Below are 24276 nucleotides of genomic sequence, written 5' to 3' on the forward strand. Positions count from 1 at the left end.
CTCGGTCACTGTCCCCTCCAGAACACAGAGCCGCTCGGCCCTTCTGACAGAGCCGCTGCCCGGGGGCTGGTCTCTGTCTCAGGCACTGGGGGCTGTTTCCACTTGCTCAGAGCAGCGAAGTCCCCACCTGGGGTGGATGCTGACAGTACGTATCGGGAGAGTGCCCAGGGCTGCTGCTGGGTTCTGATCAAATTCACGGGTGACCCCAAAGGGGAGAGAGGGGGCATCTCACGAGGAGGAGAGAGCCGAAAGGCAGAGGGACCCGGCGGCGAGATGGGAGCAGCGCGGCTGCAGGCAGTGCAGGGAGGGACTGATGGTAAAGTCCTGCACCCAGGAAAGGAAAGAGACAGCCCAGAGACTGAATGTGGGATGGGACCCAGCAGCCACACCCTGGGCACTTTACGCTGAGGTCACCTCGCTCCCGAGCACTGTTTGGCCCAAGCCCTCAGCTGCTGCAGGGGAGAGGCTTGGCAAGGGGTGCCCAGGTGTGTTTGTGGGGTTGCTCTGCTAAAGCATCCAGCTCTTTGCAAGCTCCTCAGACAGACCTGGGCTGGGCACCCAGAAGGCAGCCTAGGAAGGCGCCTTCCCAGCCCTGAGTCACTCTGCTACACCCGCCTTATGTGGGGAAAGCTGCTCTGCTGGGCCCGTCAGTACCTAATGTGGGGGCCTCAGAGTTGGAGGAGCTGTTGTGGGAGCGGGGTGGGGGGTTGGTGCCTTTCTTCATGTCTTCAGCATCACTGTAGCGGCGGATCCAGTGGTTGAGCTCCTCGCGGTCGGCCTCCTGGCAGCGGCGCAGCACGGTGAGGGAGCGCCGTGTCTTCTCCACCATGTCCATGATGCAGTTCAGCAGCTGCCACAGAGCAGGAGGGAGAGCACAGGTAAGGCCTGGGCACTGGGTACATGCTGGGGGGTAGCTGCACCAGTGCAAACCCCGGTCTCAGGGTAAGATGGGCTTGCACTGGTGCTTCTCACCCCAGTATGTGATGCATCTGTGCAAATCCCAGTTTGCACCAGGGGAGCATGTCTACTGCGGTTTGTGTCTGTCCCGATTTGCACGGGGGGAACATGTCTACTGCAGGTTTGTGTGTCCCGATTTGAACAGGGGGGAGTGTGCCTACCGCAGGCTTGTGTCTGTCCCGATTTGCAGAGGGGGAGTGTGTCTACCGCAGGCTTGTGTCTGTCCCGATTTGCAGCGGGGGAGTGTGTCTACCGCAGGCTTGTGTCTGTCCCGATTTGCAGCGGGGGAGTGTGTCTACCGCAGGCTTGTGTCTGTCCCGATTTGCAGCGGGGGAGTGTGTCTACCGCAGGCTTGCATCTGTCTTGATTTGCAGTGTGGGAGTGTGTCTACCGCAGGCTTGTGTCTGTCCCGATTTGCAGCGGGGGAGTGTGTCTACCGCAGGCTTGTGTCTGTCCCGATTTGCAGCGGGGGAGTGTGTCTACCGCAGGCTTGTGTCTGTCCCGATTTGCAGCGGGGGAGTGTGTCTACCGCAGGCTTGCATCTGTCTTGATTTGCAGTGTGGGAGTGTGTCTACCGCAGGCTTGTGTCTGTCCCGATTTGCAGCGGGGGAGTGTGTCTACCGCAGGCTTGTGTCTGTCCCGATTTGCAGCGGGGGAGTGTGTCTACCGCAGGCTTGTGTCTGTCCCGATTTGCAGCGGGGGAGTGTGTCTACTGCAGGCTTGTGTCTGTCCCGATTTACAGCGGGGGAGTGTGTCTACTGCAGGCTTGTGTCTGTCCCGATTTGCACAGGGGGAACGTGTCTACTGCAGGTTTGTGTGTCCCGATTTGAACAGGGGGGAGTGTGCCTACCGCAGGCTTGTGTCTGTCCCGATTTGCAGCGGGGGAGTGTGTCTACCGCAGGCTTGTGTCTGTCCCGATTTGCAGAGGGGGAGTGTGTCTACCGCAGGCTTGTGTCTGTCCCGATTTGCAGAGGGGGAGTGTGTCTACCGCAGGCTTGTGTCTGTCCCGATTTGCAGCGGGGGAGTGTGTCTACCGCAGGCTTGTGTCTGTCCCGATTTGCAGAGGGGGAGTGTGTCTACCGCAGGCTTGTGTCTGTCCCGATTTGCAGCGGGGGAGTGTGTCTACCGCAGGCTTGTGTCTGTCCCGATTTGCAGCGGGGGAGTGTGTCTACCGCAGGCTTGCATCTGTCTTGATTTGCAGTGTGGGAGTGTGTCTACCGCAGGCTTGTGTCTGTCCCGATTTGCAGCGGGGGAGTGTGTCTACCGCAGGCTTGTGTCTGTCCCGATTTGCAGCGGGGGAGTGTGTCTACCGCAGGCTTGTGTCTGTCCCGATTTGCAGCGGGGGAGTGTGTCTACCGCAGGCTTGTGTCTGTCCCGATTTGCAGCGGGGGAGTGTGTCTACCGCAGGCTTGTGTCTGTCCCGATTTGCAGCGGGGGAGTGTGTCTACCGCAGGCTTGTGTCTGTCTTGATTTGCAGCGTGGGAGTGTGTCTACCGCAGGCTTGTGTCTGTCCCGATTTGTAACGGGGAGTGTGTCTACCGCAGGCTTGTGTCTGTCTTGATTTGCAGGGTGGGAGTGTGTCTATCGCAGGCTTGTGTCTGTCCCGATTTGCACTGAGAGGAAGTGTGTCTACACAAGGCACGCATCAATGGAGTTACACTCAGCACACTTCCTGTGGCTTGCCAAGCCCTGAGAAGGTGCCACCTTTGCATTGACTGGTTCCCAGGAGTTTCCCGTAGGCCAGGGCAGCTGGACAGGGCTCAGAATGGGGAACCGTAAGCCAGGGAACACAAAGCGGGGTCCTGACTCAAATTCCAACAGACAGGGACCCCAGGGCTCCAAGGAGGGGCGGGGTCCGCCAGCTGGGGGACACGGTTCAGTTTCTGCAGGGTTCCTGGCTCAGGAAACGCCATCCATTTCCGGGGGGATTTCCCCGGAGCCAGGGCTACAGGAGCAGGCCCCACATCGAACATCAGAGAAGATGGTGAGCAGCACGGGACAGGAACCAGAGAAGTCTGGACGAGTTAACCTAGGAGCCCCTCCATGGAGGGGCCAGACCTCCTGTTCTCTAGAGCAGTTAATCCATGCCCTCCCCACCCCGCCCCACCCCACTGTGAGCACAAGTGCCAGGGCTGCCCCAGCGCCTGGCAGGGCTGCCCAGGTAACAGACAGCGGCAAGTGTGGTTGCTACGTACGTTGTTGAGGTGTTTCCACTCCTCAGCCCACTCCCTGTCTGTTAGTCTGTGGTCGATCACTTCCTCCTGGCGGGAGCCGTGCATGGCTGGAAGAGAACACACGGGTCAGCGAGAGCCAGTCGCCCTGGGCCAGAGCTCTGGGCACCCCAGTCACGGCTATTTGTTATCTGTTAGGATAGCATGTCGGGGCCGAGCTCCGGGGTCAGGGCCCCTTGTGCTGGACACTGTACAGAGCAAAGAGATGGTCTCCGGCCCAATGCGCTTCCTTCCCGTGGCCTGAGAGCAATGCTGGCGGGCAGGGGGCGTGCCTGGCCCACACAGCGTGCTGGGAGGTGCCACGTGGGGCCCGGGGCTGGAGCACACTGCTCTGCCTTGGGCTGCACCCACTCAGAGACAGGGCTTCGGGAGCTCGACACGGGACAGCAGTGAAGTCACGCCCCACGTCAGGAGAGGCCGTCAGGGAAAAAGAGAGAGAGAGAGAGAGAGAGAGATGTTCGAAAATCAGAGCAGTCTCTATACCCTCCATACAGCCCCCACTTGGGCCAGCTCTGGAACACAGGGCACTGCCTGAGCAGCCTGGAGACGTGAACAGTCCTTGGGGCTAACTTGCAGAGACGCTTCGCCTGCCCTTTGCTAACCGGGGTATTGGGCTTTGGGAGAGCTGCCCATGTGCCAGGAACAGGGTCACCCTCCTAGCAGCCATGGGTTAGGCGGGGCAGCACCCTCTTGCCAATCACTCTTTACCCGGCCCTCCCCTGCAGGAGACCCTGCAGTAACAGGTGCCCACCCCCCTCCCCCAGTCATGTTTCCAATGACTATCTTCTCAGCGGCGGGAAGGGGGACCTGTGCAGGACCACCAAGAACTCAGCCTGTCTAGGACCCCCGGCAGCCCCAGAATGTCAGATGCATTTTCCCAGGGAGTCAGGGACGGAAATGCTGAGTGATTTGTGTAACTCGGGCTGTGTCTACACTGCGCACTAACCCGGACTCTAACCAAGCTCCACTTCTGTCCACACACACTCAGTCTGCTCGGGTCACAAGCACCCAGGACCTGGGTCCTAGGAGCCTGCTAGGGGGTGGGTCAGAGCCCGAGTACCCCAGTGGCTGGGGTCGAAGCCCGGGCACTGTGCAGTGTGGCTGCAGGGCAAGCCAGAGACTCGAGTCAGAAGGGCTGTGCAGCACAGTAAGGACATCTCGCTTCTCTCTGCAGAGCTGGGGCTGAATCCATCACCTGGTGTAACTCCGCTGCCTGCACTGGGTTGGGCCCTCTGTCTACACCCTGTCCCCAACTGCCAGCCTCCCCCGGCTCACCTTGCTCATCCCCTCGTTACGCTCTCAAGCCACCCAGAGCCACAGAGGCTCTCTGCCTTGGCCCAGTGCTTTGTGGTGGCCAGTCCCCCCAGACTGCACACGCTCCAGGGAGGCAGCCTGCTCCCCGGTGAGTTCCCAGGCACCTCCCCTCGGGCATGCAGTCTATGGTGCCCTTTCCCCCAGCCTGCAGAGCAACCCCTGCACGGAACAGTGTGGCCCCCGCAGCAGTGAAGGGGAAGGGATGCTCTCCGGGACGTCAATCCCCCGAATGCTCCCCACAGCAGTGGGGCCCTCCAGCCCACGCCACCTCCCACTCACCCACTTGCCGGTGGCGCTCCCGGAGCTCCCTGGGGTCGGGGTGCCGGTAGGTGTCCCGGTAGTGGTGTGCCATGGCCATGTCCTCCAGGCGGTAGTGTGGTGGCGGTGGCGGTGGCGGGGTGGGGTGGGGCAGCCCGTTGGGCTGGTGGCTCAGCCCGTTGCTGGGGCTGTACCGCTGAGCGGGGCTCATGGTGCACGGCCGTTTGCTGAGGTGTTCGGGGTGCAGAGGGTCTCGGTCCAAGCCGTTCTCTTTGGTCCTGCTCCGTGGAGGAGAAAAAGGGCGACCTGGTTACAACACTAGGAAAGGGCTTCCTGACCCTCATCTCCTTTGTAAAGTGCTTTGAGCCCCAGCCCAGTGCTCTGGCAACTGAGCCCAACTCTGACAATGACTCCTTCGGGGGCCTTGGGCAAGTCACTGCCCTTCTGTGCCTCAGTTTCCCCCTCTGTCAAATGAGGGGGGATGGTCCTGACCTACAGAACCTGAGGATAAGAAATGCTAGAAATGCAACTAGCTGCCAACGTACTCAGTCCAACCTGGAGCCCGCATCATTGCGTCCTGGGTGCAGCGAGTGATTCTTCCAAGCAGGGGAAGTGCTGAACTCCCAGACTGAACTAGATAGCTGTGGGCCAGATTCGTCTCTGGCTCCTGCCTGCTCATGCACTGGCCCCCTGCAGGTGCAGTCTGCTGGGGGACAGGGCACATGGCCAGTGAGGTAGGGGGCTGTATGTCTACACAGCACACTAACCCAGGCTCTGACTCACGTTTGAGCCCCAGTCCTTCTTCTGTCCACACACCAATCAGTCTGACTCGGGTCACAAGCACAAAGGACCCGGGTTCTCAGACCGTGATGGGGGGAGGATCCCAGCCTGAGTCTCGTTGTGACTTGGGGCCAAGCCCCATCGCAGTGCAGTGTGGACACAGCCCAAGACAGGAGGGCTGCACAGCGCACTGTAGATGTGCTAGCACGGCTGCGAGACCCGGGGCCAGCACCTGTAAGCCCCAGTTTACCATACAATGTGGACGCTCAAGCCCTGACTTAGAAACCCAGAGACCCCCCAGGCCAGGCTCCATAAAACCAGGTTCACAATGCAGTGCAGACACACTGTAGGGGGCAGCTAAGCCTGCCAAGTGGGTGGCACTGGTCACAAACAGGTGTGTGGCCAGGACGGCTGGAGGGGCTGCTTTCTGCCCAGAGAGCTCTCCCGGTGCCTGGGTGGAGGTGCAAACTGCCCACCTTTCCGGGAAGCCCCAAGGAGGTGGATGGTGGGAACCTCGGCTGCCCCCTCCTGGAGTGAACCTCCCCTCTGGTACAGGGGCTTAGTCCTCATGTATCCCCCGATCCCAAGTGCCCCGAGGGCTGCACACGACAGGGGAAATGCTCCAGGCCATGTGACATTCCCCACTCACAGCCATCAGGAGTGGGTGCAGCTCCACTTCCCGCAGTGCCTGGAGTCTGGCTGGGAGTGGCCCAGTGTGCCTGCCATGCCGTCTGGAGCAGGGTCTCACCGCCTGTCTCCCTGGGCGCCTGAGCGTGGGCAGGGAACACGCGGGCAGAGTACTCAGGAGGCTGCCCTGCCCCAAGCCCCACCCCTAACACGGTGGGGCTCTGGGAATGGCTTTTTCCTCTCCTCCTTGCTGGGTCGCTCCCGCTCGCTGCGGGCCCCGTGCTCACCACATGCCACTAGCCCCGGGAGCTGGGGCGGGGTCCTACCTGTCTGGTGTCCTCCTCTTGCCAGTCTCGGTGACCTCCAGGAGCAGCTCAGAGGAGTCGATGGGGGACGAGGCGTTGGCATCAAGCAGCAGCTGTTCGTGCTGGGCCAGGTACTGGGCTGGGGTCTGCTTGGCCATGCGGGCGCAGTGGAGCAGCTCGCGCTGCAGCAAGGGCAGGTTGGCCTGCAAATGGGGCAGAGACAGAGTAAAGCCCCCGCCAGCCCAAAGGGCAAAGCCCCAGCCTCCCCCCCCCCCCGCTCCCTCCGCTTTTGCACAGACAAGCTGTCCCAGACTGGGCTCCATTGCCCTGCAGGGGTGGGGCATGAGACTTAGCCTGCTGGGGGAGCTCCTTACTCTGCGTCCCTCGCACACCTGGCAGGGCCAAGATAAATGGCAGAGGATGATGGCCTGATAGGGAAGGAGGAAGTGTGAAATGCTGGAGCTTCCTCAACCGCTGCTGGCTCTGCCAGAGCAGGCCCCAACGCAAGGATACCATCTGCCTTGTCTGAACACGCGGCCAAGAATTCACCGCCCTTGGCCAAACCGCCCATGTGGGTCAGTGCCCAGGTCTCTGGCCCTCTCGCAGCAGCGCTTCCCAATCCCCAGGCATTGCTGAGGATCACGGGGGTGTAGAACACCCTTCCCCCGAACCAGCATAATGAGGTTCCCTCCCTCGAACCCCGAGTACTGGCTGGCACGGCCTGAGCCTTGGCTGTGTTAGAACACGACATGAGGATTCTCCTACACTTCTAGCCAGGAGATGTGGGCGTTACCCCATAACTACTAGCTGCAGGGTTTGTGGCACTTTCCTCGGAAGCACATGGCCACTGCCAGGTATTGAACGCTGGAGTAGCTGGATAATTGGACTGATCTACAATGGGAATTGCTATGTTTGGGAAAACCTCCCCTGGTAACAGCAAAAGACATTTGCTAGCATATGGTCGGAATCCCAGCTGCATGGGTTCAACCAAGGCACCCGGGCTAAGGCCTCCCTCTGTGCTTTCATCCCCTCCTTAGCCATCAGAGTCAGGGGCTGGAAGCTGATCGGGCTTTGGACGTCCCAAGAGTTTCCGTAACCAGCAGGCATCACTGCCATTTGCTCCCATCCCATGATGGGATGCTGCGGTTTGAGTAACTCTTGTTAATCATTTTGGGGCCAGGTCTGCTAGCCTTACTCACCCTGAGGAGCGCCTTACTCAGGAAGTAGCTCCACCGATTGCACTGTTACAGAGTAATGTGCTGCTAATTCGAATGAGGGGTGACAGAATCAGGCCCACATACAGCCTGGCTAGGGAATGGGCTTCCCCCATCCCCCGACCTGGAGAAGGATTCCAAAGCACTTGGGGCCAGACCCAACCCCAGCCGAGGGGATGGAAAGGCCCCTGTTGGATTTCAATGGGTGTTGGATCTGGCCCACAGATGCCACAGTGATGGGCACCAGACAGCCCCCGGGGGTAGGACAAACACAGATTACAAAAGCCCAGGGCTTCTCCTGCGTATCAGCACATGTGGTTTATACAGGCTGCGTCCGCTCCTCCAATACCACGGCCACTCATGGTGCCACGTTTACTTTCCATTAGCGGCTTTAGGGGTGCTCCCAGCCACACCGCCACCCAGGCTTGAGCCCTGCACAGGGCAGACCAGGAAAGCCCCACCTGTCACGGTGGGGGGCCGCAGCCCGGACACCAGGAGTCGCTCGCCTCTCCAGTGTGTGCGTTTGCAGGGGAGGAAGGATTTGTAAATAAACTACCCCACCCGTTGAGTTTCTCAGGGAGCTTCCACCCCGAGAAGAGCATCCAAAGCACAAGTGATTAAGCAGCAGAAACACATTTTTTATCCAAGCACTTTTGCTGCCAGCCCCGGTTTTCTATTTAGGCAGCTGATCCTCAGCCAAATCGCCATCTGTTGAACATGTTAGCGTGTGAGCTGAGAAAATGTGCTGCTGTAGATTTGAGGGCAGCATGCCCCTCCCTCCCACCCCACTAGTTCCCCCTCTCCCCAGTTAAATAAATAATTTTTTAAAAATCGGAGTCTGGGAAACACACTGGGGCTGGCTGGTTGCAGTTAGCGTAATGAGAAGCAGCTGGCGTCCTAGGTGGAAACAGCTGGGAGCAGGGTGCCAGGGGATCAGACAGCACAGGGAGTGTTGTCAAACGGCTCCTCTGGCCAGAGAACTGCTGAGCCTCACTTGGGAACTGCAGAAAGGAGCCGGATTTTCAGAGCGCCCCAGGACCTGATGTCCAGGAGCACCAGGCACAGAGGTGCCACAGAAGCCAAGTTTCTCCAGGGCACCGTCACATCGGTCTCTGCCCAAGGATCTGGAGCTGAGCCTTCCCGACAGGGAGCACTAGCCCTCTCTGATGGGCATGTAGCTTGGAGGAGAGGGCAGCATCTCCCGGAGCAGGGCAAGAAGCAGCCCGTTACCCTCCATGCTGCGGCGCTTGGTCTCTTCTGGCTTTGGACGCAGAGGAAGAAGCATCAGAAACTGCAGGTCCTGCCCAGTGCCCAAAACATGGATCCCCCAGTTGGCAGGGCTGTGCTACCCCCTGTGCCCAAGTTGCTCAGGGCTTAGGCAAGTGGGTACAACTGCCCGACCAACCGCACTGCAGGCAGTGGAGAGACTAGGTCCACTTGGAGCTCCACCGCAAGAGGCAGATCAGCAGCAATGTCCCTGATCCCCTCTCCTTCCCTGGGCTGCACTGGCCGCAGCCATCTGAGGGGCTGCTGTGCCGGGCCCAGGCACGGAATGCAAAGGGACACAGGGAGGATCAGGGGAAAACACAACACAGACTCACAGAGCCAACTCCTTGCTCCGCGGTAATAAATCCCTCGCCATCTACAGCACTTTCCATAGCCCACCAAACTCAACCGCACAGCAACCCGAGGAGGGACAGTTTACTATTACCGCCCTTTCACCAGTGGGGAAACTGAGGCACAGAGCAGTTAAGTGACCTGCCCAGGGCCAGAGGAGGCAGCGTTGGAGCCCATAACTCAAAGCCTGATTTTCCAAGGTGCTGTGCACCCACAGTTCCCATTGGCATCAGTCCGACTTGCGAGAGTCCAGTACTTCTGCATGTCAGGCCCTTTTTTGCCTCCCTGTGCCTCAGTTTCCCCCTCCCCATAGCAGGGAGAATAGCACCTATCTCCCGGGGGCAGTGTGGGGCTTGTATTAACAGAGCCCACTCCTGCAGCCATGGAACAAAGGGCAACAGGATCAGGTCCTTCATGCTTGAGATTTTCAAACCAATCCAGGTGACTGACCACATAGCTTTCATTTATGTCAATGGAACCTGGGTGCCTAAACCCCCTGGACTGCTTTGACAATCTCAGCCTATGTCTCTAAAGAGCTTTGAGCGCCTCAGGCAGAAGCTCTGATTTTATACTCACTTTCCCCCCGGACAGGACGGGGGCGGGCGAACCCACCCTGCCCGATGCGGCTGCGTGTGGGGCCGGCGCTGAATCACCCCAGAGCACTCGGAAACGTTTAAACCCTTTGCTGTTTCATGGGAGTGGAATACTCAGGCTCCAAGGCTGGAGGCTGCTCTGGCCAGATTCCTGCGGCTAGTTCAGAGCCATCGGGATAGAACCTTGGGGCCGGGACGGGGGAGATAATAACGATGCAAGGAGGGGGACTCCCCCCCCCGATTTCTCTGATAAACAAGGGCAGCTGAAGCCAGCCCCGGTGCATTGGCTGTACCGATCTGGGTTGACAGACATGCCAGGGCGCTGAGAATCCCGACAGAGCAGGCTCAGGGCGGAATTAAAAGGCAAATAGAAAAGGGAGATTTTTAATGAATTGCACATGGTGAGCAGCTGGGCCCAGCCCCGCTTTGTGCTGCACACAGCTCTGCACATGGGCGAGAGCGGGAGTGCACCTGTACTGAAAAGCTGCGGGACGTCCTGGGGGCTAGGGAGGGGGCAGCACAGGTTACCGGCCCTCCCCCGCCCCCACTTTCCCAAATCAACAGACTCAGCTGCGGAGCTGGAACTGCTGAGAACTGCTGAGAACGGAGAGCGAGAGCCCGGGAAAGAGAGAGGGGTCGGCAACAGCTGATTTAAAGCTCAGGGAGCTCCCCGTCCATCCAGGGCCTCCTTCCTCACCTGGGGATGCCGCCGGCTCCCAGGAGCTGCAGTATGACTGTCTGTGGGGCGAGGTCGGCTAAGTGAGGGGGGCCCTGACACGGCCCCAACGGGCAGGGCACTAATGCACTATGGTGCAAAGCAAGAGGGCTTTAAGGGTTCCCTAGCGTTAATGTCGGGGCCAAGAGTTACACCAAAGTGGGAGCCAAGGCCTGGTAATCTGAGAGGGGGAGGGTACATGGAGCCAGGCCCCCGCCCTTGTCCCCATCGGGCCCCTGGATGATCCTGCTCTGTCTCTCCCTGGTGTCATGGAAGAGCAGCCGTGCAGCAAGGACGGTTCCCCGCTAGCTCCCGTAGGAGGTGAGAGCTAAAGGTCTGGAAAACATCCTCACTTCCATGGCATGGCCACAGCCTGAACTCCATCCACGCAGAGCTAGCGGGAGGCACCAGCAGGGGCATCACTGAGCAGGCAGTGCGGGGTCCCTGGAGGGTTGGTTGGTCCTCTTTTGCGTTCACCTCGAGAACTGGCAATGCCAGGCACCCGCCCAGACAGGGCTGAGCCAGCTGCTGAGCCCACGAAACTGGCACCACAGGTTCTCGCTGGGCAAAGTTTTCACATGGGTCCAGAGTTCTGACGCCACCCCTCGGCCAACCTGAGCGTACAACGCCCTGGGTCTAGCACCCAGGGCCAGTGCTAACCTTAAGGCAAACTAGGCGGTTGCCTATGGCGCCAAGATTTGGGGGCGCCAAAAAGCGGTGCCCCCAATTTTTGTTTACAGCGGTTCCTCCCCGAGCGCGTGGTCACTGCTCCACTTCTCCTGCCTCCCAATCAGCTGTTTGGTGCCGCCAGCCTGGGAGGAGAATTAGAGCATGGCTGCGTGCTCAATGAGGATGCGAAGCAGAGGTGAGCTGGGGTGGGGAGGTGCTGCATGGCTCCCGGGGGGGGAGCCTCTGGGCAGCGGGGGAGCTGCCAAGGGGGGTAGGAGCACCTCAGGGTGGAGAGGAGGCGGGGAGCTGCCACAGGGCTGGGGGGGGGGCACAAGGTGGAAGTTTTGCCTAGGGCGCAAAACTTCCTTGCACTGGCCTTGCCAGCACCCCCTCCCAACACCGAGCTGGTGCATTGACTGACAATGAGAGGGTCATGCTCAGACCCAGAGCCCAGCCAGGAACCTGCTCCCAGAGGCTGCCCACATTCCCCAGCAAGCCCAGCCTCAGAGTGGAAGCCAGGTGCCCCCAGCGTGAGCCGTGCTAACCCAGCATCACAGGCATTTGCAAATGAAGAGGAGGGAGTCAAACCTCAGTGGCGACATATTCCAGAGGAGTGGACCCCTGGCACTAACCTCCATGCCAGCAGCTGGGTGCTGCCTGCGAAGCTGCGGGTGCCTGCAATGAGTGAGCATGTTCCCTGCTGCTTCCATTCACCTGGGCACCACCAGCCTGGACCGGAATGGAGAGCTGGATCTGAGGCCCTTTGAAATGCACTTGAGAATGGCATCAGTGCATCTGTCATCCCTTTGCATCCCAGGCTGCTTACCCCTGGGAACTAGTAACAGTGTGTACCCCGCCCCGCCCCAGTGTTCACTTTCTGTTTTAAATAAACAGGGGGCAGAGATGGGTTTCTGTCCCAACGTGGCTGCCTTGGGGGGGCTTAGCTCTCCACCTGGGACTGATCTGCTGCCTCACGCTGAGGCTGGGATGAGGCCGGGGGTCCGGGGATAGCAGGAGCTCAGTTTCTGGGCAGAGTGGTAGCTCTGCAGGGGAAAGAACCCAGTTTGCATGTGACACTCAGCATGTGGCCAGGGAAAAGACACGGGAGCAGGGGCTCACCCTGACTCTCGGGGCAGACTGGGAGCAGGGGCTCACCCTGACTCTCGGGGCAGACTGGGAGTAGATAGGCCCCTGCAGGAGATCCCGAACCAGGGAACGGACACGACTGATGTGCTGAATTTGTGTTAGTTGGGAAAAGAACCCGAAGAAAAGGGGCCTGGAAGCCCGTGGCTGGAGAGCGCTCTGTGGTGCTCGGGCCCCAGGCTTACAGCGCCCCACAAAGCTTACTGGGCAGAGACGGGGCTTCCCCTTGGTTTGAAACGTCCCATGGAAGTCAAGACGCCCCCCTCTGCAGCACTGGGAAGCCAAACACGAGCACCTCGGCTAGTGCAGGGACAAGGGCCTGCTGAGTTCACCGGTCCAAAGCTGGGGGCAGCAGAGCAGGGAATGTGCCACCCCAATGGTGAGAAGGGACCGAGTCCTTGAGAGCATGTTCCTGTGCATGTGCGCGGAGGGGGTGAGCCCAAGGAACGCGGGGAAGGGGTTCCTGGCTTTCTGGCTTTGAAACTAAAATTACAACATGCAGACAACCAACCCAGCACGATCCCCCCTCCCTCCAAACTCTCCTGGGCTCCACCCCAGAGCTCCCCAGCTCCATGGGATCTGTCCCCATCTGACTCAGATATTTGCATGTTCCTTGACAGGGCAGATAAATTCTTCCCATAGCCCAGGTGTCTGCTATGCGAGCCACCCACAGCAACCATCTCCCAAGTCAAAGGGTGCCTGATGCAGCAGAGCTCCCCCCTGGCCCTGGGGTGTCATCAGGGGTTGCGGGGGCCACGGCCCTGGGCTAGGCAGGACTGGGCGGCACGAGGGACCTACCTTCAGGAAGGGGATGACGAAGGGGCGCAGTGGGAAGTTAGTTGCCTCCTGGAGCTTGGAGTGGAACTCTTCGATGGTCAGCGTGGAGTTCTGCGAGGCAGAGAGAGGGTCAGGCTCAGAGATGAGGCACCAGCAGAGAACAGCAGCCATCTTCCCCAGCCCGTTCACACGGCCAGCCATTCACCGCACTGATCCCGCTTCTCCCTCCCACCAGCCTGGGGCAGGGCCCCTCATTTCCATGGGGGTCTAGAAATCACATGGCTACTGCCACAGGCCCTGGGCTACTAGTCACACGTGGCGGGGCTGGGGCGGGGTGGGGAAGAGCACTTCATCTGGACAATTCCCTCTTCACCTCTGCATTTCATTGCAGGGCTTGAGGCCACAATGGGCAATTTGCACCTGGTGACAAATGCAGGAGAAATTCCCAGTTTTGCTGGGGGGAGAGAGCGGGAGAATTATTCCCCCTCCCCTACACACTAGAAAATTGGCAATTTTTTTCCCCAGAGCAAATTCACGAACGCAAGTAAAAATCCCTGCGGAGCTGGCCCCACAGCTCTGGGAGGGAAAAGCTACGTCCGTCCCTCCGCTGAGGCACGCCGGACAAACACGCCCCACGGAACGTACCACAAGCCCCAGCACCAGCGTGCGCACCCGCTCCCCAATCTCCGGAGAGATGTCGTTCCCAAACTGCTGCAGGGTGGTCAGGAAGCGCTTGAGTTTGCTGAGCTGCCGGGCGCCACACGCGGGAGGGAGCTGATGGGTGGACAGGGAGGCAGTGGAGGAGGTGGCAGGCCCGTTGCTGAACCCGTTGGGGGTAGAGGGAGCTCCATTGATAGCGGTAGGGGAGTGGCTGCTTCCATTCATTACTGCAATGAGAGAGACAGAGAGACGGTCGCTGGAGAAGGCACTGGCTTCCAAGACCAGCAGCTGGCCTCTGGCAGAACACTGTAATGGGCTTCTAGCAAGTAGCGCTGCCCCCCACTGGAGAGAATCAGAACGGCTCTACTATGTGCCATAGGCGCTATACAGCCAGAAGCTAATGGGGATTTTCCTTTAGCAAAGTGGGCTTTTTGGAGCAGGAGGCTGAGTTCTCATTGGCCCCACAGTGTGCGGATGGTTAGCATCCGCTGAGTCGCAGCTCCCTGCAGAGAGGATGCCATGCGCAGGTCCTGTACATTAGCATCACGTCCGCATGCAGGGAAGGGAGGTGGGAAGTGGTGTCAGCGCGGGGAGGGCAGGCAGCATGGGGCATGGAGGTGTCAGCACCAGGGGGCAGGGAAGACATGTCAGCGTTTGGTGGCTACATGGTGAGTCTGGTTGCCTCACAAAGACGTGCTGCAAACAGAAGGGAACGTGAACGCCAATCGACAGCCAAGCAGCAGGGTGATCAGCCACTGTCCCCTGGGTAAATGAACGTGCCGCGCAGTGGCCGTGTGCTCATCAGGCCCGATAAATCAATAACCCGCCCTGCTCCGTGAGAGACCTGGCTCAGCCAGTCATTTAACACCAGCCCAGTTAGAATGCGAGAGCCCGTCTGGAAATCCTGCCCCTCGCTGCACAGGGGGCTCTGTGTATCAGCACGTGGCCTCTGCTGGAGCAGAGCACGGACCGTTAGGTACAACTTGCCTCCCCAGCCCCATGGAGAATCAGTAGGACAGCCAGCAAGGGCTCCAGCCCGGGCTGTCACCACTGGGATGGGGAGCACTTTGCATCAGCCTCGGCAAATGCCACCTGACAAGCGGAGCGAGGGCCTGAGGCTGCTCGACTGGCTGGGATGTTTGCGGATGGTGCTGTCTAGGGGCTCGTTCCTGCATGTGCCAAGCACTTCCAAGGGCTGCTCATGCAGGGCCAAGCCCTAGGAGCCATCTTCCAAGGTGTTCAGCAGCCCCGGGGGCAGGATGAGCGCAGAGTTCTTTGGAAAATCCAGCCCTGACTAACCTCAGCCGTATATGCGGCTATCTGCAATCACTGAATGAAAGGAAGGGCCAGGCCCTGACATCTGCTTTCTAACCCTGCAGAAGAATCGGCTGCATTAAAGCTGTGCCTGCATCGTTTGAACCCGCAGCAGTGGATTCTCAGCACTTACAGGCTGTGCATTTCCTAGCGTGCTGCAGAGATCAACCCCTAGGAAAGATGCCTTCATGCCAGTCGCTGCTGAGCAATCGCCCTCTCCTGTCCATAGAAAGTAGAGGGGATTGTGCTGCTAGGTCCCACCTACCTCACCCTGCATCAGCCAGGGCAAGATTGTGCCAAGCCCTGGGCACTTCTGCCCATTGTCCAGCGCAGCTTGAAACAACTGAATCAACACAATTGCTGGGTAATTACATGCTGGGGGGAATCTGCTCCCTGGATAGCCCGGTCAGTTACAGGCTTTTTGCCAGTCCCCGCGCCTCTGCCTGGTCCCCACATCTCCCTGGAGCAGGAGCAGGAACCGCAGCAGCTAGAAGCGCCACCCAGGAAACAGAGAGTCACTCGGAAAAGCAGAGGGATTCCTGTTCACAGGCTCCATAACCCAGTGCATGTCCCCCGCCCCGCCCCACGTGCAATCACATCCAGGAAATTGGGGCTCCAAGTCCCCCTGAACATAGCTCTGCTGGGAAGACAAACCCCAAAGGGCCCCACAATTCACCCTGAGAAGATACAGCTGCTGAATAGCCCTGTGGCTTTCAACCCCCCCTTCCTGCGTTCACTACTAACCTGCCCCGCTGTGGTTATGCTTCTTGGAAACCAGCAGCCCTGACTCTGGTGTTTTCTCAGTCGCCCTCTCGCTCTACTACGAAGCAATATCAGCCGCTTGCTAAAGAGATGCCGAAAATAACCCCCTGGCCACAACTGCTTTTATTCCAGTGACAGGTGTGTTACTAAGTTAAACTCTGCACATGGCCCCGACGGAAGGTTTGTGGACGCAGCCTGCACCCTTGTAGCCAGCTCTGCTAACGGGGGAGCAAGTGGGTTAGGAAAAAGTCCCGTTCGAACTGAGAAGGTGAAAAATCAATGGTGGCAGCCTCCTTGAAAGCACCCGCCCCGCAAGCCCTCGTGTGCTTACACCCAAAGCCCTGGTGGTGAATTCACTGCTCCTGCTCGGCTGGGGCTAACTGACCGCAATGGACGCAGACACCTGTGACACCAGGATAAGCTGCCAGAGTGCAGATCTCAGCACTGGTCCCACAGAAGAGTGTGTTTGCCAGCTCCCCATCCTTCCCCACAGGGGTTGCAGCATACGTATGCGGATTGCTGTGCACCACTCAATGAAAGGGCTTGTTGCCTGTGGCTGTGACCGGCTCCCCACGCCCCGGGGCTGAGTGCACAGCCCACAGAGCCGGCTCTGGACTTGGGCGCTCCCTTGATCGCCCTGTGCCTCTGTGTTTTGGGGAGGAGGCAATATCCAGGTAAAAGCAGTGCCCCGCTTCACCCCCAGTGCCCCCAGCCTCCCATGGGGCGGCATATCCCATCCAGCTCCTGCTTGCCACGTAGCAGAACTGTCCTGGTTCTGCCTCCCAGGCACCAAGCACGGGGCAGGATGTCCCTCGTACTCACTGCAGCATTAAGGACACGGGGTTGCTCTCGGGGGGAGGGAGAGCTGAGGTGGGCTCTGGGTCTCTCATTAGAGTGTATGTTTCATTTTACTTACAAAGACAGACCATCGACCATTTCAAGCAACCATGAAAACGGCCGCGAGGCAGAAACGTTGGAGGCCCAGCTTCTTGATCTGCAAGCAAAATAAAACACACGCTAGCATGAGAGACCAGAGGGGGCAGCTTTCCACAGCACTGGGTGGGGGCTGGGCTGCTTCAGCCCCCAGCTGCTTGAACTGGAGCCGCATGGTGAAAATCCAGAGGTGAGAGACTTAATGGACTTCTCCTTGGAATGGACGGTGGGTCCCTACCTTGAAAAGGCCTGGCCATGCTTCCTAAATGGCATTGATAGTCCGGGGATCTCCAGCACTTTGCAGGGATCCATAAAGGAAGCCTTGCCACTCCCACGCAAGGCAGTTATCACAACCCTGCCTTGGGGAAACTGAGGCACAGAGAGGGGAAGCAACTGGCCCCAGTCACATAGAGACTGGGAACAGAATCCTGCACTAGCCATTAGATAAAGTTCCTTGGATGGGGCAGAATTGCCACTGTCCCAAAGCAGGCAATTCGGGGGATAAATCCTGACCTCTGAATCCAACATGGCCCTCTAGCGTCTGGCACACCCCCCGGCTGGCTCTTTGAGTCCGACACTCTCACTAACCTCCTCAGCTTCTGCCCTGTCCCACGTCTTCCTCCCCCATGCTGTACAGAGCCCTGGAGAGTGGTAACCATTATGTTTTCTGCTTAATAAAGTCCCCGATTTACAGGGTAAGTCTCAATGCAGACCTGAATCAGGCGGTTTGCTAATATTCCCTAGGACTAAGTGCAAAAAGGACAACTTAAAATTCGTTTGCCTTTTTGTAACCTTCATGCACGGTCAATCCATAGAGAGCATCATCCTCAGTCGCAGCGTGGCTAGGAAACACCCAGTGTGTTGGAGGAGGGGGACACCCCGCTCCACACAGACGCACACACAAGCCCAAATACGAATTAAGAGACACCACATCTGCTGCAGAGCTCAGATTAAAAGCAAAACTCATCAGATCACAGATGATCAGAATCCGATTTCTAATTAGAGAACATCTGGTTCCAAACCCAACACTTGTACTGCCTTGGAATGCAGCTCAGGGTTAAAAACCAAACCAACCAACCCTCTTCCAAACACACCGTAAAGAGATTGGGCCTTGCCTGGATTCCTGTCAGCGAAGCAGAAGGAGCAGCTTTGCCGTTCGAAGGCTAAGCAGTCGTCAAAGGCGTTGGTGGGTTTGTTTTGGGGTTTTTTTGCTCTTAGAATTTATCAGCAAGACACTGTTCTGTTTGGTCATGAGGCAAGGCTGCCTGCTTGGGGGGGGCAGATTCAGGCCAGCGATTTCACAGAGTAATAGCTGTGCCAGTGCCGAGGCTACACACACACTCACATTAGTACAGTTACTCGTGGGCCATGGGCTGTGCTTTGTAGAACGGTTGTTGGCAGTGAGGGAGCTGCTCTGGACTGGAAGAACAGCTCTGGGCAGCTCCAAAGCTCGTCTCTTTCCCCAGCACCAGTTGGTCCAGCCAGGGCTGGCTCCAGGCACCAGCGCAGGAAGCAGGAGCTTGGGGCGGCCCATTGGAGAGGGGCGGCATGTCCGGGTCTTCGGTGGCAATTCGGCGGCGGGTCCCTCAGTCCCTCTCGGAGGGAAGGACCGGCCGCCGAAATGCCGCTGAAGGATGCAGCAGCGCGGTAAAGCAGCTGCTGAAGTGCCACTGATCACGGCTTTTTTTTTTCTCTCTTCGCCGCTTGGGGTGGCAGAAAAGCTGGAGCTGGCCCTGGGTCCACCTCACCCCCCCCTTTGCACAAAGGGGCAAATAAAGTATGGCAAGGTGCCTGCAATTTCCTCTCCCTCCACTGGGGGCTCCACTGCTGCACGGTGCAAGCCCCCAAAGTAGGTGGTGCTGGCCAGGGGAATCCAACCGGACTGGCTGCTGGAGGATTTCCCCACGGACTGAAAGCTTCCTCCCCTAGCAGAATCCCGGGGGATGCTCCTGCCACCGCCTTGCGAGCACAGCAAGGAGATGCCACGTGCTCCTCCCTCGGTTAGTGAGGGTGAATGAATATGGCCCAGTAATTTTACATTTCCAAAGTGATCAAGGCCCAGCCCCAGCCCCTAACGTCCCCTCCTGTTCCCGCCATCTGAGGGGATTAGAGAAAGTGGCCTCCAGTCCAGTAAAGCCAAACCGATCTGTTTGCAAAGGGCTCCTCTGTGTCTGCAGGCACCTCCTGCTGCGTCTCCTCCGTCTGTGTCTCTGGAGCAGCCCGAAGCAGGCTGTTCCATGCTTATGTGACTGGCTCCTGCAGTGTGTCCCAGGGCACTGCCAGACACAGCCTGCAGCCAGTGCACACCAATCCCCAGCCTTCCCCGCTTACTACACAGAGGAGGGTGGCTGCAGCAAGTGCTCCGAACTCAGTGGAGAACCTCTGCTGACAAGGGGCAGGGCAGGGCTGCCAGGACTAGTCACGCGAGATGACTGATCCTGTGGCACCTGTGAATGGAAGCGGGGAAGGCGGATAGCGGGGCTGGGGTGGACTCAGGTGTGTTGCAGAGACACTGCACAAAGCCCTTGTTGAGCACCAGAGCCCTCCCAGCTTCGTGGGTTAGCTCTGGAGCATTCCTGGAGCAATTCCCTGGCACATCAGTCGCTGTCTGTGTACTCTGACACCTGCCCTCTGTCGGGGATGTGACAGAACGTGGGTCTGTGTGCAACCAGCTTATGCGCTTTCTACGTTAACATCATCCGTCTATGGCACAGGAGAGACCTGGAGCACTCCAACTACGGCTCGGCAATAATTGGGGCCCTACCAAATTCACGGCCAGGAAAAACGCATCCTGGACCATGAAATCTGGTCCCCACTCCCCCTAAGAAAATTGGTCTTTTATGTGCTTTTACTCTGCACTGCACAGATTTCACAGGGGAGACCAGCGTTTCTCAAACTGGGGGCCCTGACCCAAAAGGGAGTTACAGGGGGGTCACAAGGTTATTTTAGGAGGGTTACGGTATTACCACACATACTTCAATGCCTTCAGAGCTTGGCAGCCGGAGAGAGGTGGCTGTTGACTGGGCACCCAGCTCTGAAGGGGGCTCCCCACCAGCAGCAGTGCAGAAGTAAGGATGGCAGTACTGCAGCCCCCCTGAAATAACTTTGCGACCCCCCCCCCCACATCTCCTTTTTGGGTCAGGAGCCTACAATTACAACACCGTGAAATTTCAGATTTAGATAGCCGAAATCGTGAAATTTATGATTTAAAAAATGACTGTGAAATTGACCAAAATGGACATTGAATTTGGTAGGGCCCTAGCTATAATACTCCCTAGCTCTTCTATAGCCCTTTGCACCAGCAGATTTCAAAGGGCTTTACCAAGAGGGTCAGTATCATTATGGGGAAACTGAGTCACAGAGGGCGAAAGTGACTTGCCTAAGGTTGCCCAGTAGACCAGTGGCAAAGCCGAGAACAGCCCCCAGGTCTCCTGACTCGCAGTCCAGTGCTCTATGCACCGTCTCCCATGACACACTATGGTGCAGTGCCACCCACACATCACACACCAATGTGTTACACTGTGGCTCATGAAGGTTCCAACACATATCATTACCGCCTGCCTGGAGATACAGACAGATCCAGTGCTCAGATACTACATTGATAAGGGTCCTGGAAGAAGTAGCTAGCTAGTAGGAGATGTGTATGGGGATCGGTAGATAGATGACAGGCCATTGGGGAGCACAGGGTTAAATCCATCCCAGGCCCAGCTCCCCAGCCTGTTCCCAGAACTCCTTGCAAGCAGGAATCCTGTTCAGGTTCTTCTTTCTTCTCAGGATAGTGGTGGAAGGAGGAGTCCGCCACGAACACTCAGACAGGGTTTGCACCTCCGAGAGGAGCCAGCAGTTCCCACTAAAGCCAATGGGAGCTGCAAGGGCACAGCACCATTCAGAGCTGGGCCCGTTGTTTGTACCATGTAACATTCTCAGTGATGGTCACAGGTTGATCCCAAACTGGACTGCGATGTCCACCTGGAACAGATCTTGACGGCCCCCATCACTGGCAGGACAACTGCTCCTGTTCCATCCTTTCCCATGGGACCGGCTCCACACAGGCTGCCCCAATCGTGCCAGTCTGTGGCTATGTGCTCTAGGGGGCAGGTTTTCTCCAGGTCACTCGCCTGCCACGCTGGCCTGACCTCTAGCTTTCCATCCCCCTCCTGGGAGGAGACTGTCCCCAACCTTCCGAGAGTGCAGCTTAACCATGCAACAGGGCCCGCTGGCATGCGAGGGAGTGCCCCCCGCGGCATGCGCTCCTGGCACCCCCAGCGCCGAGCTGTGTGACAGCTTTGTTCGTTTGAAAAGGGATGAAAGAGGCTGCAAGTCTTGGGAGAAAGGAGGTGGATGAGATCCAAGACAACCTATCAAGGAACCAGCCACTCCGTGCCTGGTGATAGGAGAGAAATTAAACTGGCCTGGGTCCCCTTATCCCCCCAGAGAAAGCAGAGAACACACCAGTGCCCGGAGCCTGCAACTGGTAACCCCAGATCCCACCACAATGATTTGATGGGGAGCAGCGGGTTAACAGCTCATTCCAGACCGGATTCTGGCACTGCTAAGTCCAGCCCAGTGCCGCAGTGACTTTGCACCAGAGGGGAGTTCCCCTCTGTTCGTGGCTTTCCAGCTTGGGGTTTGCTGCCCTCCCTCTCTCCTTTCCCACCTCCGATTCTTCCTACAGCTGCTCGACATTTTGCATTCATAATTTTTTTGCTGCTAACAATAATTTGGCCTTTTTTTCTAACAAAATATTTGGTGGAAAATTTTTGTGTCTCAGGAAATTTTCAGCTTTTTCAGCAGCAGAAGTGAGAACACCGGAGCGCTTGTTGCTTTTTTGCTTTTTGGTTGAAAAACTGATTCCTCCCCCTCCCCCTGAAAAATTACAACAAAAACCCCTCCCCAAATGTTTTGTTTCTTCCTCAGTTTTTCTCGGAAAATATTCGTAATTTCCCAACCGATTCCAGCTGTTTCTGTATTGGAGAGAGTCTTGTCTCGTCGTTAGAGTGGGAGGCGAGGGGTGGGCGCTGGCAGTCAGGACATTGGCTTAGTGGGTGACTGTGGACAAATCACCTACCCCCTCTTCGTGCCTCAGTTTCCCCCTCTGTGACAAGAGGATAACCATATTTCCCTAACTGCTGGGAGCACTTTGAGCAGGATGGTGCTGAGCAGGGCAGGTGCTTTGTGTCCTTTTTAGAGATGCAAATAAATAAGGAACAAAGGTCCGGCCGAGGACGAGAGCAGTTACTCTCTCTCCACAGCACGAGGCTAACGCAGAGGGGTGTGTCCCAGCAAGGGCACTGATGGAGGAGAGGTGTTAGGCCTGCCTACGGGCGTGTGCTCATCAAGAGCATTGGCTGCGGGGCCGGCCAGGCCCCACCTGCCCAGCCTGCCCCTTTAAGGGGGGCAATGCGCACGGCAGCCCCAGCTGAGCCCTGCATGGTGCCACGCGGGCACAAGCCAGGGACGCATGGCTGGCTTCTGCAGGAGAATGTTGGGGCAGGGACGGGGAGAAGATGCTCCCTACCCTTCCCTTCCCCTCCCCATTGCGTCCTGCCCAGGAGCAGCTGTAACAGGGCCCATATGCACAGAGCCCTCTCGGGGAGTCCCCTTTCCAGGTGACAGGATCTGGCCCCGAGTCTGCTCACTGCGTCCCAGCCCCTCGCCTCACCCCAGCCCTGGCTGCCCTGGCTACTCACTGGTGTTTGGCGTGAAGGAGGGGTGCCGCGTGGCTCCCTGTGTGACGGCTGGTGGCGGAGGAGGCATGTTGGGGGGCGTCGATCTGGACTGAGTCTTCACGTCAGCCGGCGAGTCCGGCATTGTGGCTGCCTTCTTCTTCTCTGCACTACCTGCAGGGGGCAGAGACGCACAGAGCGAGACACAGGTGAGTGCAGTGGATCGGGGTCGCCGGGCCACATGGCCAGAGAGGCAGCACTGGCTAAACCCAGGCTGCTGATCCTTCCCTCTCCCAGATGCGGACCTAACGCCTACTGGAGCCAGTGGGCATCTTGCCTTGGTCTGCAATGGCCTGTGGGTCAGGCCCTCATGGGAGGTGGCAGCCATGCAGACCTCTTTGCATTGCAGCCAATCGAAACACACGTGTTTCTCCTCTCACATGGACAGTTATTCCTGATTCACATCAGCAAGAGGAGCACATGGCCCCATGCCCCGTAATGCACACGGCTATGCCACTGGAAAGGCATCACCTTGAACTGAAACAGGCCCCCACTCATGTGCCCATTTCAGGATCCCCTCCACCCGAAGACCCTTCTCCCATGGTGAGAACCGACCCGTTTGTCCAGGGGAACCTCCACGTTTCCAAAACACCAAACTGGGAACATTTCTTCCAGCAACAGTGCATTTGTCCCAAAACACTGAGAACTTCACAAACGTTCTGGGCTGTGAAACGGCCAATATTCCTTGGCTCAAGACTATGGCAGGAAGAGGAGCTTTACAAGTTCCCACAACCCCAAAAGCTGACGTTTCGGGGCTGGGATGGGAGCATGTTTGTTCCTAACTCTGCCTAGGTCACCCCAGCCCTCCTTCCTGAGCAGGGCGAGACTCAGATCACTGAAGTGGCAAGGAGGACGGCTCTCAGGTCCCCTTCCTGTTTACTGCAGCGGGGACCCAGTGGATGCAGGGCGGGAGGAGAGGTCAACAAGGGTCAGACCTGACCAGTGCCCTCCCTGCCCCAGACGGAAAGTGCAATTTCACCAATGAGCAGTGAACCCTCGGGCTCCTGGGCAGACACATTATCACCGGGTCCTACACAGAGTCATGGAGGGCCATGTCCTAGCTATGCCCTGAGTCTTGGGGGCTCAGCTTTCTTGTACCTGAGCCCCTGGCCATCCATGAGCTCAGCCTCACAGCAACCGGGTGTGGCAGAGGGACATGTCATTTTCCCCGCAGAGAGACGAAGGGCAGAGAGTTCAGAAGACTGTGGAAAGACGGGACCCTGGGGATAGGATTCACAAAAGCCAGCGCACTAGGCGGGAAGCCACCTACACTAGCCAAGGGAAGATGCCAGCCGGGGTTGGTGCACAGCCCCACCACGCTCAGAGGCAGGCACCGAGGTCCAGGCTGCAGGGAGGTGTCTAGTGCCGAGGACGGATCTCGCTCATAACTTTTAGCTCAGTGACAAGGGTACTGATCTGGGAAGTGGGAGACCCCCTTCCCCCGCCCCGGCTCAAGTGCCCCCACCCCCAAAGGAGGAGATGGGATTTGCCGTGGCTCAGCATGTGCTCTAACCATTGGGAAGTTCTGCTGCGGAGCTCCCTCCGTCACTCCTGTTTGAAGCTGTTCGCTGGGGATAAATAACGAAAGACTCCAGGGAGCAGGGAGACTGGCTCCTGGTCTGCCCCGTCCTGGGCGAATGCTCTAACCGCCAGGAGACACAGGCATGCTTGGGCTTGTGTG

At 58.2% G+C, this 24276-nt stretch overlaps 2 protein-coding genes across 11 annotated transcripts in view; one reads left to right on the forward strand and one right to left on the reverse strand.

Moving 5' to 3' along the window:
- CBFA2T3 (CBFA2/RUNX1 partner transcriptional co-repressor 3) overlaps window positions 1–24276 on the reverse strand; it is a 112158-nt gene that overhangs the window by 11299 nt on the left and 76583 nt on the right. For 5 of the 6 annotated variants that reach the window (XM_030582008.1, XM_030582013.1, XM_030582012.1 and 2 more), the window contains 8 exons: window positions 22560–22709; window positions 16853–16930; window positions 13846–14087; window positions 13222–13311; window positions 6494–6675; window positions 4782–5038; window positions 3153–3238; window positions 655–850 (listed from right to left, as the gene is read on the reverse strand). In XM_030582008.1, the coding sequence (XP_030437868.1) occupies window positions 655–850; window positions 3153–3238; window positions 4782–5038; window positions 6494–6675; window positions 13222–13311; window positions 13846–14087; window positions 16853–16930; window positions 22560–22709 (1281 nt within the window). Of the gene's footprint in view, window positions 1–654; window positions 851–3152; window positions 3239–4781; window positions 5039–6493; window positions 6676–13221; window positions 13312–13845; window positions 14088–16852; window positions 16931–22559; window positions 22710–24276 lie in introns of those variants that run through there. The other variant, XM_030582010.1, reaches the window with a different exon arrangement.
- LOC115660531 (keratin-associated protein 16-1-like) lies at window positions 860–3146 on the forward strand. 5 transcript variants are annotated; one of them, XM_030582018.1, is made up of 4 exons: window positions 860–1307; window positions 1354–1491; window positions 1538–2134; window positions 2181–3146. In XM_030582018.1, the coding sequence occupies exons 1-4, from the start codon at window positions 948–950 to the stop codon at window positions 2478–2480; spliced, it is 1395 nt and encodes a 464-aa protein (XP_030437878.1). In that variant the 5' UTR covers window positions 860–947; the 3' UTR covers window positions 2481–3146. The 5 variants fall into 5 exon arrangements, with proteins under 5 accessions (XP_030437878.1, XP_030437874.1, XP_030437876.1 ...); XM_030582014.1 differs by having other exon boundaries at window positions 860–1491; XM_030582016.1 differs by having other exon boundaries at window positions 1354–2134.

The sequence above is a fragment of the Gopherus evgoodei genome, chromosome 12 (assembly GCF_007399415.2).
Source record: "Gopherus evgoodei ecotype Sinaloan lineage chromosome 12, rGopEvg1_v1.p, whole genome shotgun sequence".
In the NCBI taxonomy this organism is placed as follows: Eukaryota; Metazoa; Chordata; order Testudines; family Testudinidae; genus Gopherus; species Gopherus evgoodei.

What these genes read in the sequence shown, in the direction of transcription:
- LOC115660531 (XM_030582014.1), top strand. Translation starts at nt 948, where the DNA reads ATGGGCTTGCACTGGTGCTTCTCACCCCAGTATGTGATGCATCTGTGC. An exon ending in GGGGAGTGTGTCTACCGCAG is followed by an intron (nt 1,492 to 1,537) that starts GCTTGCATCTGT and finishes TGTCTACCGCAG; the next exon opens with GCTTGTGTCTGTCCCGATTT. An exon ending in GGGGAGTGTGTCTACCGCAG is followed by an intron (nt 2,135 to 2,180) that starts GCTTGCATCTGT and finishes TGTCTACCGCAG; the next exon opens with GCTTGTGTCTGTCCCGATTT.